This window comes from Sinocyclocheilus grahami, unplaced genomic scaffold, assembly GCF_001515645.1.
Source record: "Sinocyclocheilus grahami isolate Dianchi unplaced genomic scaffold, SAMN03320097.WGS_v1.1 scaffold555.1, whole genome shotgun sequence".
In the NCBI taxonomy this organism is placed as follows: domain Eukaryota; kingdom Metazoa; phylum Chordata; class Actinopteri; order Cypriniformes; family Cyprinidae; genus Sinocyclocheilus; species Sinocyclocheilus grahami.
Genome location: NW_015505734.1, coordinates 923480 through 940320, shown reverse-complemented (window position 1 = coordinate 940320; position 16841 = coordinate 923480). Strand labels below are relative to the sequence as shown.

Genomic DNA, 16841 nt, shown 5'->3' with positions numbered 1-16841 from the left:
ATTAATGTAACATAAAAATACTATACATATTTATATATTTTGCTATTGTATTATGGAGTGACACTTTCTTAAACTTTTCTATACCCCTCTGATTATATAATGGTAAATATTACAATATCATAGCACAACAACATGCAGTGATCAGCAATAATGATAAGCCTAATACTCACAATAAAAATAATAAGGTCATATAGATCATAACACAGTCTTGGAGGTAAGAAGTGGATTATCCTTCACCTGAAATTTTGTCTTTTCATCCTGAAATGCGAGGCAAATGTTGGATCACAATAATTAGGAAGCACAGTTTCCACAAATCCCTTCATTTGATTGGGATGTTCTCTTTTATTTTGGAGGGCAAGGGCAGTGACTGTAACATCGAGCGTATTTTGCAGTATTAAACACGTATTTATACCGATTTCATCAGGCTCCAAAAATTCTTCAAAAAGAACACAAAGAATGGCCTTCTCAGCTGCCATAGTTGCAACTCTTGCGTCATCAGAACAGGGTGTTCAACGCATCACCGTTTCCGTTTTGCACCGTTTTTGTCGGGGCTGAACGCAGCCCTGTTTACCACACTGCTTCTCTGAATTACCTGTGAATAAAGACTTTGTTGACATTACCTCTGAGTCTTCTCCTTCTGTGCCTGACACTTGCTTTTATTTATTTGCTATTGTTTACTAGTTATATACTGCTATTCATTTGAAGTGGCTTAATTAAATTAATTATATATATCACTCTCATTGGTTCATTGATAAGCAATTACATATATAATGAATAATTGCATATATACATTTATACATATATCATTATAAAAATGTTTACAATGTATAACGGATAAATAATCCTGAAGCCTATAATATAATATTCATAAAAAATATCATATTATTCGTAAATGAAGTGTTTTGTCATATCAGGTTTTTTTTTTTTTTTTGCCTCACTTGCTGGCTTTATTTTGTATTGTTAACATTCATGGGTAGGACATTTGTGGTCTTTTAATTGAGAGTTAGTTTACGTGGGCCATTTTGAGTAGGCCTACTACGGCGCAAGACAGGAAAGATTATGCGACGTGGCAAGGGTGCAAACCTAAGTTGTGTTTCCTGCCCCTGGAGTGAGGTTAATCAATCAGATGTGTAAGCACAGCTGTTCAAATATTTATTCTAAGCAGGGTACTGACAGCAGAAATGCACACACACACAGAACAGTGGATTAGACCTGTGAGCTTCAGCCATCAGAGGGACAGATAGAGAAAACATCAATAAAAAAGACGTTTTAAAGAAACATTTTTAAAGATATCAGACAACATGATGTATTTTTTATTTTTATCTCTTCTTTTTATTATAATTTTTTTTAAACCATCCCTTTTTTGCTAGCACACTCATTTGTTACCGACATGGATGCCAATGACTAGTAGCATCCTCTGGGTGTCAGCACTTCCCATGTTTTGCATTCCGTCACTGACCCACGGCCTGTGTTTTAATACACATAAGCAGCCAGAAAACAATGCATGAAGTCGAATGTAGGGTGTAATTTAGATGTACCGTCTGACCTTGGTTTCGTAGCAGATACGCAATGGGCAGTGGCGGGTGAGATCTTGTATCGATGAATTCAGATCACTGTCACTTGAGCTGTTATTAGACCTTCTGCTCACTATTGAGGGAAAGTGAAGGTCACTTTGAGGCTTTCGTAAGCCAAGAAGATATTTACTAATGGGCAGAATGATGTATATTCACACACTTATCCTTTGAAAAGCAGGTGCGTGCTGCAGCTGCAATCTGAAAAACGAGCAAAAAGACAAAATGATAGAGGAAGGGCTGATGAATAGAAAGAAACATCCGAGCAGAGGACGAATATGAGAGTTTAAAGATGATATAGTGTCCTCTGCAAAGAGTCTGGATGTAAGGGAGCTATCACCGAACAAGAGAAGCACACTAAATTATTGAAAGCATAATAAAATGTCCTTGGGGACAGAGAAAGAAAACACTATATTATTCTGCCCCCATTTTTCTCCTTCAGCCCATGATTATTGAGCCAAAAAAAAGGTCATACTCCCCCATAGTTTTTCACAGAGAGAAAAAATCTTATCGCCAAATGGAGTATTATTGTTTCCTATCAGGACTTTTTTTCTTATTTGCTTTTCTAAAGATTGTTTGCCTTACGAATATTCTTACCTTACCCTTTCCTTATATGCATTTGTTTTAAATAAGGTTGAAGTCATTCAGCACAGAAGCTGAGAAGTTTAAGACCACTTTTACCACTTACAGTCCGCTGTGGAGCAGGGATTGGCTATGCATGCTGTTTATGCCATGTGTGATTGGTTGATGAAGCCATCTGGCTTGAAGCTGATTGGTGGATGAGATTAATTAGGGCAGCGCGCTGAGAGCCATCCCAGTTCATTTTGCATGCGATTGTCACTTACTGTGCATTTGATTGTATATTCAAGGCCGAGGCATTGAAGATTAGAATCCGTTTTGCTTTATCAGGTGAATGTGTCTGGCACAACATGCAGCAAAGCCAATCTCAGCACCACAAGTAAACAATTTGCCATTAATCGCTCATCCTGCTCAAACAAATAGATATTGATTCTGCTTTTCAGCACTTGCTTGCCGGCAGATTTGTATCAGTGCTGCAAAAAAGGCATAAATTGTTTTTATATCTGGCCTTTATGTGGCATAATGTATTATTAATGCTCATTTTCCAACTCCTAGTTAAGTTAAACAGTTGAGTTTTACTGTTTTCAAATCCATTCAGCCGATCTCCGGGTCTGGCGGTAGCACTTTTAGCTGTAGCTTACCATAGATCATTGAATCTGATTAGACCGTTAGCATCTCGCTCAAAAATGAAATTTTTCTATTTAAAACTTGACTCTTCTGTAGTTCCATCGTGTACTAAGACCGACAGAAAATGAAAAGTTGCAATTTTCTAGGCTGATATGGCTAGGAACTATACTCTCATTCCGGCGTAATAATCAAGGAACTTTGCTGCCGTACCATGGATGCAGCAGGCGGAATGATATTACGCAGCACCTGAAAATAGGCTTATTGGAAGTTACCTAGCTGGGGACTATTTTCAGATGCTGCATAATATCATTGTGCCTGCTGCACCCATGGTACGGCAGCAAAGTTCCTTGATTATTACGCCGGAATGAGAGTATAGTTCCTTAGGTCATTTTTAAGCGAGATGCTAACGGTCTAATCAGATTCAATGATCTATGCTACAGCTAAAAGTGCTACTGCCAGACCTGTAGATCGTCTGAATGGATTTGAAAACAGTAAAACTTAACTGATTAACTCTATGGGAGTTGGAAAATGAGCCTATTTTCAAAAATAGTGGAGTGTTCCTTTAACTCTGCTTTGCATGAGGGATGCTTCGAATGTAACAGTCGGAAAGGTTCAGCTGATGTTAGGGTCAATGGTGTGACACCCATGTTCTTTTTATCTGGGTCTGTTAAGGTATTCAAAAATACCTTAAATATACAATTCATACATTTTATTCATCCGTAACTTGAATGCAGAATTTTTATGATGAACATGCTTTCAATTTCTGAGATAAAATTGTTTGGTGTTTAAATTAAATTGTATGTGCATGTCACCTGCTTTCATCTGCTACTTTTAAAAAATCCTTTAAAAAAAATTATAAGTTGTAAATAAAAATTACTTGAGTACCTTTTAGGAAATATTATTTTGGTCCCTATTCTTCAAAATGTCATGTTTAATTCAATGTGTAATTCAAACTTGATATTTCTATGTACTTATTTGAGAAATTTACTAGCAATTTCTGAGTGAACATTGTTTCAGCGTATAAATTCAATTAATATTCTATTAATGAAATCTACAAAGGCTATAAACTCCTACTGAATGTTAAACATACATAGGTATAATTTTTTTTATATATAATTTGTTTAAAATGGTATAAACTTCATGAGATTCATAATCCTAAAGTTCATGGTAATTGTAATTGTGTTTTAAAAATTATGCTGCTAAATTATAGTGGGTATAGAAAAGAATCACACCCCTTTAAAATAATCACATTTTGTTGTTTTGCAGCCTGAAATTAAGACAGACACAGTTTTTGTTTTATCCAGCTGTATTTACTCAGTGCAACGTATAACTTACATTCAGTTTTTTTTCTGTCATGTAGGTGTTATATCTTTCACTTGGATGAACCGAGACTTGGTGCTTCTTTTAAATAGATTTTTTTCTTTTTTTACTGGTTTGAGCTAGATTTCTTCTTTTATTATCTTTCACATGTAGCTACCATTGACCCCATTACATTGGCCATCTTTACATTGTCTGTATGGACCCTCCCCATGTAATATATGCTAAAACCTTCTGATGGACATTTTAAATATAAGCTGTATCTGATTCTTTTTCACTTTCATTTCAGTTCTCACTTTCCGGGTAGAGTGACACTGAGTGCAGAATTACATACCCTCCCCTGTACAATTGATTTGTGAGTAATTAAACATGTCTGCAGCTGGACGTGGTCCAGCTTCATGTTCTATTCATGCAGATTAATACATATTTGTCGGGGCCTCCGGGATCAGACAGGCAGCAATGTCTGCTATTAAACATTCATGAGGGAGCAGAACACAGGGAATCATATCCTACTGATATTTATGGATCCATTTCTACATCTTAGTGCCATCATAATGGATTATGAAATCAGAACATAATCGCTTAGCAGGGATGGAAATTTAATTTGTGTCACGAAAATTTATTAATAAATGGCTTTTTCTTGGGAATTACACTCACACGGACTGTGCATGCGTCTATGTGTGGGTTTAATACAGGTGGCTGGAGTGGGTGGGGCAACTGGGCGGAGTGCAGCAGTGAATGTGGAGGTGGAGTCCAGACGCGTACACGCACCTGTCAATCACCACCTGAGGAGGCGTACTTGTGCGAGGGTGTTCTGGAAGAAGGTCATCCCTGCAATGCTCAGCCATGCATCGGTAAGTTGCGTTCATGCACGTTTGCACGTGACCGTTCGCACAACCACTTCTTCTCTAGCTTTCGCTCTCTATCACTGTCTGACAACACATTTTGGACATTTTTCACATTTCACTGTAAAAAAAGATGTTCTGCTTCTTGTGTGACACAATGATAATAATGATAATGATAGACTGATGATAGAATGAGCGTTTTTGTGTGCTTTTCATTGGACCCATAGGCTACAGGCAGTATTCCTCTAAAGGCAAGGGTTTAAGTCCAGTGAAATACAAAGGAATGCAAGAAGCCATGCTTGGTAAGGGCGTCACTGACCAAATCAGTTTGAATGTGGCTGTAGTGAGTAGATCTTCACTCAGTTTGGATGGAGGCCATGAGTAAATAACCCACTCCATGGTCAAGGCCATCGACTGCAGATGTCTTCACCTAGATTGTCTGTGTCTCCGTTCCGCATGGTCTGCTTATTTTTTCATCCACCATCCACTGCTCGCTCCATCTTGCCATTTTTCTGCACACTTCCTCATGTTTTTCGGTGTTCAAAGCACACGTTTTGAGGTCACGCAAACCCAGAAGTGTCTAAACTCTTACAGAGTTGCGCGTTCACATGGAGAGTATCAAACTAAACACAGGTTCAATTCTTCTCAGCTATGTAACTTCACACAAAATCCCAAGCATGGCTGATGCTGGTCTAGATGTTAAGGTCGCAAAGCACTGCCCGATCAGAATTCAACTGTAGTTGCTAACCCCACCCCATCCTGCAGGCAGAGGCCGACTTGGCACTCGTAGCCAATCCCTGCGCTCGGTGGACAGCCGTAAACGAGAGGACTCTGATAAGACCCGCAGCGGACAGCAGTCATCCCAAACAGGTAAGAAGACAGGTGACATCAGCCTCCTCTGCAGCTTGGGGTCACACACACACATATACACACTTGCAACCGTTTCACTCACTAGTCCACATACAGGGGAGTAGACTGGATGTGTATGTGGCTATGGCCTTGTTTTTTTATGCTCCTGTCAGTGTGATTTATGTTTTGTTTGTCTTTGTCATGTGTATTATGGCATGGTTCATGGAGGAAAATCGAGATATCCACAAATCATGGACACCATTGCTTACAAGGAAGTTAAAAGCATTTTGAAAGGGTCGTAACCCCTTATAATGAAACAAACAAGAACAAGACACACCTTGCTTGAGGGTGGTGATGTATGATTTGCATGCTTCAGTATAAAAGACATATTGTACTAATATGATGTAATCCCTAGTATTTTGTCTGTACTGTGAGTACTGCATGAATGTCTTTCATTTTTACAGTTACACCGATATGAACCTGTCACTTCAAAATAAATACTATTTTCTTCTATTTCATTCCAATGTGCTACAAATCAGTAAATCCATAAATAGAGGCTGGGTCTTCATATTTAAATTGTACATCAAAAAAAAAAAAGTTTTTTCTATGAATCAGAAATTATATTCAAAAAATGCTGTGCATGATTTTACCAATTTTTATTTTACTTTTGGAAGCAGCATTAACAATACACAATTTTATGCACATTTCTAAACTAAATGGTGCACAAAAAAATTGTCTACTGATGGTTTCAGAGATAAAATAAAACACTCATGTATATGCATATTATTAAGTATGCTTATGCAGGGTGTTAGTATGAAAACTAAAACGTTTATTACCCCTAATGTTGTCAGAATAAGGTTAAATCGTTCCCTCCTTATCACTTTTCATTTTGACATTCAATATTGTTCTATTGGACATTCTTGATTCTCCATTTCATTCGACCTGATGGTTATGATGGTTATTTCCATTGGACAGCCATGATAGTCCATATTATCTATTGCACTGTCAAGACAACCAAGTGCTTCCTATTGGACATTTAATATGTTCCCATAACTTTGTGATTACAACATGATTCCTTGGCTTTCCCAGTTGCTCAGATATTAAAGTCTGATCTATTGGGTGAAATCCTTGTATATATGGCTGACTTACATATCCCAAAACTCAAAGCATGAACTTCTATTATGGGTAAATGCTGAGGATATGGAGTCAGCGACTAAATGGTTTAAGCTTCCCCTGCTAAATAAGGTGGCTAATCCCGCATGCTAATTAGTTTTGGCCCTTTTCCTACCCTTTCCTCTGCTCCCTACCCCATCCCCCTCCCCACTTCCCCTCATCCCTCTCAGTGGATCCTCCGTCGGGTGGGGAGTGGTCTGCGTGGAGCGCGTGTTCGACCACGTGCGGTGAGGGCTGGCAGAGCCGCACACGCTTATGTGTCTCCGTGCCGTACAGCACGCAGTGCAGCGGGCCGCTGCGTGAACAGAGACCCTGCAATAACACTGTTGTATGTCCAGGTAAGCACAGCCCACCTCAGGCCTCTCCTCACCCCCACCATCTTTCTTATCCACTTCCCATCACCCGACCCACCTCCACTCAAGTCCATTAGCTTTGCCCACTCACCCTCCAGCCGCTGCCCACCTGAGGCTAACTCTTCCTGGGCTTCCATGTACGGCTGTCCCCCCCCCCCCCTCTCAACCCTGGATGCTGGAGAGCTGTGGTAAGATGTTAATGGGTTCAAGTGCAGCATTGTCTGCTAACTCCCTATAGTTCCCACTGCATGTAGGATGGTCTCTCTCAATCTCTTTTCATTCTAGCATTTCAGCATCTCAGTGGGCCAGACAAAAGCGTTATTCAGATTATAATTTTTTTTAAATGTGTCTAGACAAGCACAATGTTGTAGTAAATGCTAATCACTTTATGCAGAAGAAAAAAATGATTTGACTTAACATTAAAATTTTACTTTTTGCACACTACTCTACCTGTAATTCTCTGTTCACACTGACAGCTGTTTTTGCTGTATTGTTGGTAGCTAGTAGCAAAGTCTCTTGGAATGCAAGTCACGTGGTGGTTCTATTTGCAATGCACATCCTGGCATGCAAGATCTAATCGAATGGGGAAAATCTAAAAATCTCTAAAACTGCTTGACAAACTTATTTCAAATTAGCAAAAAAAAAATTTGACGTGAACTGTCTTGTGAATGTTGTTTCTTGCACTCAGTTGATGTTGAAATGCATATATTTCTGGTTGGTCAATGCCAATGCAGATGTGCAGTCCTAAGCATGAGGTTTATGTGGGAAGCGGTATGTCTAAAAGTAACTGCAGTGCAAAGTGACTAACTAACGACTTTCATTACTAGAGCCGCCATATTGTGCATTGCAGATTTTCCAATTCATAGCAATATGAGTGAACCATCTTGGGTATCATACAGTCTTTCCTAGTAGGCGTTCCTGTCATAACATTGGCGGGCTATGTAAATGGCAATAGCTTCTGAACATCTGATCACAAATATGATATATTGCTGGTAAAAACAAGATGTTCTTCTGTTTGGACAAGGAATATGTTTTTTTGCTGCTAAAAATGAAGTAGAAAATGTTCGTAAAATTGCAGCAATACATCATATCATGAACAAGATGAACAATGATCAATGCATACTGCTCAATGTGCTCCAATGTCTTCACTCTTATTGGTAGTCATCCCATTACGTCACCTCTCATTAAACTTTTCTAAAAATGTTCTCATCCCAAACAGTGGCTTATGCCATCGGGAAATAGGCAACTCCTGTTTAAAATAAATTAATTCAAGTTGTTGTCAGTGTGAACCGCTCTTTAGTTTTGCCCTGGTGTGTTGTCGAGGTGCTTTTTTCTCTCTATAAATCATACCCTAGCCACTCTGATTACAGTACATGGGTCGTGGGATGAGTGGACTCCATGGAGCTTGTGTTCTTCAACGTGCGGCCGTGGGTACAGAGACCGTACCCGCTCCTGCAAGCAGCCACAATTTGGAGGAAACCCCTGCGACGGTCCGGAGAAACAGACCAAATTCTGCAACATTGCTGTATGCCCAGGTGATTTTTGGGGCTTTAAATACAGACTGTCTCATACAGATTTAATAACTTTCATCAAGCAGCACAATTAAATCCTAATATGAGGCACTGTAGAGAAGGAGATTGAAAGGAATCTTTGTGAAGTTCACAGCAAATGATGGTGATTAATAGAGGCTTTAAATCACTGCGGATTGGACTGGAGTTTGGCAACCCAAAGCTCCTTTCTCTTTCCCCTGCAATATATCTTCCAATAATGTCCCCTTATCATGCTCCACTTTCAGTTCTTTGTATCCTCTATCCTCAAATTTATAAAATTCTTCAGTTTCTTCTTATAACTTTGGCTTTTACTCTGTAGTGGATGGCGTGTGGAATGAGTGGTCCAGCTGGAGTTCCTGTTCCTCGTCCTGTTCAAATGGAACAATGCAGCGCACTCGGGAGTGTAATGGGCCCTCGTATGGGGGCCTGGAGTGTCAGGGCGAGTGGCGTCAGACAAGAGACTGCTTCCTCCGAGAGTGTCCTGTGGATGGCCAATGGCAGCTCTGGAGTTCTTGGGCTGGTTGTACCAAAACATGTGGTGGAGGAAGCCAGCAAAGACAGAGGGTGTGTTACGGTCCATTTTTTGGGGGGGAGCCATGCCCAGGGGACAGAGAGGAAGTTAGCCGTTGCAATGAGAAGAGATGTCCAGGTGAGACAATCGCATGGTTGTAACCAAAAGTCATTCTCTGCTAGGGGTGGTCAATATACTGGTAGACACAGTAAACTGGTTGAAATTTGACAACTGGTATACATTTTCAATTACCATCTCTATCGTGGCAGTGTTGTACATCACCTAAGTTTATCCTTTTCGTACATTTTTACGTTTTGACACGTTAAACTTTAGAGAGATTTTAAACCACTATAGCACTTTTGCAAAATGCAAAAGAGGTCTCAGTTTGATATTTGTGCACTGTTCTGACAGATGGTTTTATTTCTGAAAGACGTTTTTAATTAAAACCATCTGTCAGAACTGTGCGCATGTATTTAACTGAGATCTCTTTCATGTCTTATTGTGCCACCTGTCACAGCGTGTTATTTTTGCACTTTATTTCGCTCAAATGGTCGAATACACACAAAGTTATGTCAAAATGCCTGTCTTAAGTTAGAACATCCGTGATAGATCCGTGTATTAGGTCTTAAAGTGACAGTAGCCTAATATACCTGCTTCTTGTCTTCAGTAAAGTTGAGAACCTTTTACTTGTATTAGTTAGGCTAGAATAGTTTTTTGCTATGGCACTGAAATATTTGCATCTAAAATTGCATTGTAACAACCTTATTTGCAGCAACAATAACAATTGTGATATACACTGTTATCATGAAACACAATTACTCATTTTGGTTATATCGCCCACCCCTATTCTCTGCTATTTATAGACTTCACAAGAAGTATGTTGTAATTCTGTACCTTACTTGTTTCTTTGTTCACATGTTGTGGGATTGTTCAGGTTTTTGTGGTTTTTACTTGTTTGGTTTTATGCAGAGCCGCATGAAATCTGTGACGAGGAGAATTTCTCTAACGTAGTGTGGAAGAAAACTCCTGCAGGAGACACTGCAGCTGTCCGCTGCCCTCCGAATGCTGTAGGTAAGACATGACTCATGCAAACACGAACACACCAGAATAACTTCCTAAACAGTCATTACCCTCAAAGCTAGACTGAGACATTTTCAGGACCATGGACAGCTCCAAAAGCTTGGGTTAAAGAAAACCAACAAACATGCAGTATACAGTTTTTAACCAATCCTTGTTCAAAATCTGGTAATGATGACACATTTCTGTGATGCAGGACTAATTCTTCGGCGATGTTCGTTGGATGATGAGGGCATTGCCTACTGGGAGAACCCAACATACTTGAAATGTGTCTCAAATGACTACCGAAGTATCCAAACACTGGTAGGTGATCTCCAATCTAAGCTCTAATTAAGTTAAAACCAAGATGGTGTCTGCAAAGTTAAGGGTTTTTTTACCTACTCCAGACCAGAGATCACCTGTCCAAGGCTCAACGAGGGCTTGTGGGAGATGGGGTCTCTGAAGTCATGACCAAGCTGAGGGTGACGTCAAGTGATGGAACAAGCTACAGTGGAGACCTTCTGGCTATCATAGATGTACTGAAAAACATGACGGAGATATTTAGGAGGTCCTACTACAGCCCCAGTAATGCAGACATGAGGGTTAGTGAAGCGTTAGTTTTAAATAAAAGATTTGACCCCGAATGCCCCTGAATATTTCTCTGTCATGTGGTTTTGTTCACAGAATTTTGTGCAGTCAGTGAGTAACTTACTGATGGAAGAAAACAGGGACAGGTGGGAGGAAGCACAACTGGTGAGTCAGCCTTCACACTCTCTCTCTCTCCATGTCTCTGTCATTCATTTATTCACTCATTCATTCTTCTACTCACTCATTCATCATTCTCTCATTCCTTCTTTTAATTTCGGAATCTTCTCACTCTCTTTCATTTAGTAATTATGCAAGGTTCAGCTGGTTTTAAAGGTGATTAATTGGCCAATTCTCTTCTCTTCGCTGCACATCTTTCATTCAGCTGTTTGTCTCCTGCTGTTTAGTTAGATCATTAGTTAGTTTACAATTTATGTCTTAACGCAAGCTTCAGTTTGCATTCTGAAGGAAGGATATCATTAAGCTTGTGCAGCAGCAGCAGCCGTTATTTTTAGAAAAATATATTTATAACAATAACATTTAAAATGCACTTACAGAATCACATATTGACAAACAAATATTTTAACATTAAGCCCTGATTTTCTTTCTGGCAGCTGGGGCCCAACGTTAAGGAGCTTTTTCGTGTAGTGGAGGACTTTTTGGACGTCATCAGTCTCCGCATGAAGGACTTCCAGGATACTTATGAGGTCACCGACAATCTGGGTCAGTTTCCACTGACATTTAACTTGTTTACACCCTTGCAATAATGTCAGAGGGTGATGGTCATCTTCTTAAATGGTTGAATGTTTGGGAAGGCAGCCTAGAAGTTGCAGCTACAAACCCAAGAAAGAACAGGAGAACATGAACCAAATTACATTGAAAAATAATTAACCATCTGATGCATGGTGTCCAGTACTCTGGAAAGGTCTTTTAAAAGCCATTTCTAACCATTCAGGATGTAATGTATATAAATCTTCATGGGTGATTACCTATGACCCTTTCTCGTAGTTCTAAATGGCTGTCATTGTCATCTCTTTTTGTGTTTGCACTTTTAGTTATAACACTATAAATTCACCAAATAAATATATAAATTTATAAATTAATAATTAAATGAATATATATATATATATATATTCATTTAATTATTAATTTATATATATGCCATATATATAAATATATATATACATTTTTACCTTTTTGATTAATTGTTTAATTAAAAACACTTTTGGCTTTTGATGGTGCTGAAACAGACCAATTGAAATCACCCCCAACTCTATTATTCACTCACACCTTGAACATTAGAAAACCATAATACACAATATCCCTTTGAAAATGCCGAACAGTCCCTGAGCTATGAATGAGTATGTCCCTGATATACTGCTCACACAGATTTACAAATATGTATAGTTCTATGCATTTCTATAGCTTTGGAATCACATTTTAAACCACAAACATCTCTCCTGCACAACGATGACAATGGTTTACTCAGCACCCAGGTTCGTAAAAACAGCAGGAAGATGAACCTTCATGGTCATACGTTGTGGGCCGCAACTAGCAGAGTTTAAAAGGGATTGTGAGAGGTTCTGTTTACCTCTGAATCACTGAGCTGCCCATGAGCTCAGATTCTCCCATTGTGACAACACCTGTCCTACAGCAATGACCTATCAGTCCCACACAAAGCTTTAAGTTGCAGATATATGTATACATAACACCACACATTCATCAACAGATGGAAAATTCTGCACAAGAACTTGAACACAAGAACATGAGTGGTACTGTATAGAGTTAGTTTCTTTTTCACTAAGTAATTTAATGTATCTGCTCCAAACTGGATTTGGATGCAACAATGTGATGTCAGGTCCATGGCCTAAAACAGTTAAATTGTAAAATATAACCATTTCAAAGAACTGTTTTTGAATTTAAAGGGGTGGTTCACTGTTTTTTTTCTAGGCTTCATTGTGTTTATGGGGTGCAGTCTAACATGTGTTAATGCTTTGTTTAAAAAAACCCCACATAATTTACCTTTATTCCACACCGCTCTGTCCCTTTTCTGAGAAACGGGCTGATCTTTTCCTGTTTTTATGAAGCCCCGCCCTCAGAAATAGGCAATGGGCTCTGATTGGTTAGCTAGCCCAGTGTGTTGTGATTGGCTCAACTGTCTCTAGTGCGTGTCTAAAAGTCCCACCCCTCACCTCAGCGGCATGTGCTCCGGTTGTATTGTAAACAACGCTTATCAGTTTGAGCCCGATTGAGAAGCAGAGGATATTATTGAAGAGGATCGTGCAGAACCTGTGCAAGCACGGCTTTTAATGGAATGCATATGTTTTTTGTTTGTTGTGGTCTCATACTTTTAGATACGCTGTTATTTGATAACGCTTCTCATATCTATGTGAAAATAAGTGTATAAATGGAACAGTTCATTGTTGGAGCTGAGCTGGTGATCTGAATGAGAGAGAGAGAGAGAGAGAGAGAGAGAGAGAGAGAGAGATGCAGAGCGTGTGCAGAGCAGGGCAACGCCAGGAACAGGATTAAAAACTGCTGCTTTAGAACATGGATTTTGAAACTTGTGAATCCATTAGAATCGTTAGAAGACAGAATCGCGATTCATATATGAATAGATTTTTAAGTGCACCTCTAGTTTTCTCTTCCTCTTCTCTAAAGCAGTGCAGGCCTCACCCCCTTTGCTGCCTTTTCCCGAGGGCAGGGTTTATCTGCATCACAAACCCGGGAAGTAACTTGTAGTCCCTATACCAGCCGTTTTTGTAGATATTAAACTGCCAGAATTTGAAAAGACCGAACTTTCAGTTTCGTAACTTTGCAGATATTGTTTATGCTCAAACAGCAACATTACACACTAACTAACGTTAAAAAAGTGAAATCGCAATGAACCACCCCTTTAATATATTTTAAAATGTAATTTATTCCTGTAATGATGAACCTGAATTTTTCATTACTCCAGTCTTCAGTGTCACATGACCCTTCAGAAATCATTCTAATATGCTGATTTGTATGCATTTCTGATTATCAGTGTTGAAAAAAGTTGAGCTGCTTAATATTTTTGTGTATATTCACTTTTTCAGTATTTTATGATGAATAGACACTTCAAAATATATATATTTTTTATTTAAAAGCATTTATTTGAAATATAATTCCTTGCTGTGTCCAAAAAAAAAACTCTGTATTTGATTAGAATAAAAACACCATGTCTAACATATAATTATATCAACCCTGTAAACACAAGTTCTAAAGCTGAGATGAATTAGTTGGTTTCTTGGTTAGTTTGAAAGTCTTGAAATACAAGAAGTGCAAATTTATGTATAACTCATAAGTAAAACCATCAGTATGTAAATTGTTCCATTACATTGATTTGAAAAGTACAAATGGCTTTATGAAAGATTTACACAGATTTATTTTTCGGACCCATAAATAAAAATGGGTCTTTTACATGTTTTGGAAATTCTTTCAGTGATTAAAATGCTGTCGTTGTGAAGTGGTACAGAGAATATGGCTGGCAGCAGAAGGCTGGGATCATAAGAGAATGAAAGCGTTTGAGCTAAGAGAGTTTGTATGGGGGAGTCGTGTGACAGCATGACATTTTCTCTAGTTGAGATGTGATCGTTGTGCAGTGAGTCAGGATATTGGTGTTGCCATGGATCTTACAGTTCCCTCTGGATTCTCCCTCCAGTGTTGAGTATTCACAAGCGGCCTGTCGCAGGAAATGCAGATATCACTTTCCCCATGAAGGGGTGGAGGGGGATGGTGGACTGGGCTCGCAACTCTGAGGACAAAGTCAGAGTGGCTAAAGACATCCTGGTCACTGGAAAACCAGGTAAGAAACAAAGTCTCACACAACTATACACATTTGCGTGTAAGCACTAATAGTAGTACACATGCTGCAGACACAGAGCCTTGGTGCTCATGAGAAGCACAGGTTTGAATCTGGCTTGCATTGTATGTTCATCTAAGACACTTTGAAATTCATTTTATTTTTTTCAAAATTCCATTTATTATTATTTTTAATAATAGTTTTTTTTCCAGATTCTATTTTTTAAATCCTTTTAAAGTCTAATCCTTTAAAATGTAATCAATAGAAAATCAAATTTAGCAATTAATTCACAGTAAAATATTCTAAAACATTTTTTTGTGTTGCACATCTGTAATGAATCGGTCCACTGAAGGTGAGCGTAGTGAAGAACCCATGTGCAGTTTATTTACAGACGTGATCCAAAATACAAACAAACCAAGACAAAAACTTGATGAGGCATGAACAGACTTGACGAGGCACAAACAGACTAGACTCACCGACAGCGGGTTACAACTTCAATACACGACGAGAGACAATGGCAACATGATGGCTACTTATAGCAAACAATACAGGTCACAATGACAAGAACAAACCAATGGGAAGCAAGACACATGACTAGGACTACCAATCAGAAAATGACACACACAAGGCAGAGATACATGAGGGCAAGGGAAGCATGACACTGACAGCATGAAACAATTACAAAATAAAAAGACATGGAAAACATGAACATGAAACAAACCCAAACCCCACATTACATATCCCCCCTCTAAGGGTGGCTCCAGACGCCCAAACAAACACAAATAAAACCCAACAAGTCCAGGAGGGTGGTGGAGTGGAGGCGGAACGGAGAGCAAGGCCCATGAAGCGGAACAGGCAGAGCAGGGAGCCATGGCGGAGCAGGCAGACTGGGGAGCAATGGCGGAGCAGGCAGAGCGGGGGGCCATGGCGGAGCAGGCAGAGCGGGGGGCCATGGCGGTGCAGGCAGAGCGGGGGGCCATGGCGGTGCAGGCAGAGCGGGGGGCCATGGCGGTGCAGGCAGAGCGGGGGGCCATGGCGGTGCAGGCAGAGCGGGGGGCCATGGCGGTGCAGGCAGAGCGGGGGGCCATGGCGGTGCAGGCAGAGCGGGCGGCCATGGCGGTGCAGGCAGAGCGGGCGGCCATGGCGGTGCAGGCAGAGCAGGGCGGCCGGGTGATGACGGCAGAGCAGGAAGCCATGGTGGAGCAGAGACATGGACAGACCACTTGACTGTAACGGAGCAAGCAGATAGTTCTTGAATGGCCTCCTTGGCCATGGCAGGACAGACAGTGAGTTCGTGAACGGCCTGTGACGTGAGCAGGCTTTGGTTTGGCAGGCATGAAGTGAGCGGACCCTGGCTTGGCAGACGTGACATGAACAGACTGGCTTGACAGACGTGACGTGAGCAGACTGTGGCTCTGGTTTAGTGCTGTGTACCTTCTCCACGACACCCACAGTGAAAGCAGATCCCCTCAACCGCAGAGCAAAGTCTATATACTCGGCAAAGGACCAGTGAACCTTTCCCCCAGGAAGCTGGGAGCAAATGGGCTTGTTTAATCCATGACGGATTTGAGCGCCACATCATTAAAATCCACATGGTTAGAAAGTTCAAGAAACTCAACAACATAGTCCTCAATAGCCTGATCACCTTGACGAAGGCGGAGGAGACGAACAATTGCTGAGTTCTTGTGCCCTTGTCGTGTATTCTGTAATGAATCAGTCCACTGAAGGCGAGCGTAGTGAAGAACCCAAGTGCAGTTTATTTACAAGTGATTCAAACATCCAAACAATAATCCGAGACTTGACTTGACAGGAACAGACTTGACTAGGCATGAACAGACTTGACGAGGCATGAACAGACTTGACGAGGCATGAACAGACTAGACTCACCGACAGCGGGTTACAACATCAATACACGACGAGAGACAATGGCAACATGATGGCTACTTATAGCAAACAATACAGGTCACATGACAAGAACAAACCAATGGGAAACAAGACA

The 16841-nt window shown here is 40.2% G+C and overlaps 1 protein-coding gene across 1 annotated transcript in view; it reads left to right on the top strand.

Annotated features, from left to right (window-relative positions):
• adgrb1a (adhesion G protein-coupled receptor B1a) overlaps nucleotides 1-16841 on the top strand; it is a 112823-nt gene that overhangs the window by 46006 nt on the left and 49976 nt on the right. The window contains 12 exon segments of the mRNA XM_016239154.1: nucleotides 4790-4948; nucleotides 5167-5241; nucleotides 5705-5809; nucleotides 7132-7299; nucleotides 8670-8849; nucleotides 9184-9513; nucleotides 10345-10446; nucleotides 10649-10755; nucleotides 10839-11033; nucleotides 11116-11184; nucleotides 11631-11739; nucleotides 14702-14845. Coding sequence (XP_016094640.1) covers nucleotides 4790-4948; nucleotides 5167-5241; nucleotides 5705-5809; nucleotides 7132-7299; nucleotides 8670-8849; nucleotides 9184-9513; nucleotides 10345-10446; nucleotides 10649-10755; nucleotides 10839-11033; nucleotides 11116-11184; nucleotides 11631-11739; nucleotides 14702-14845 — 1743 coding nt within the window.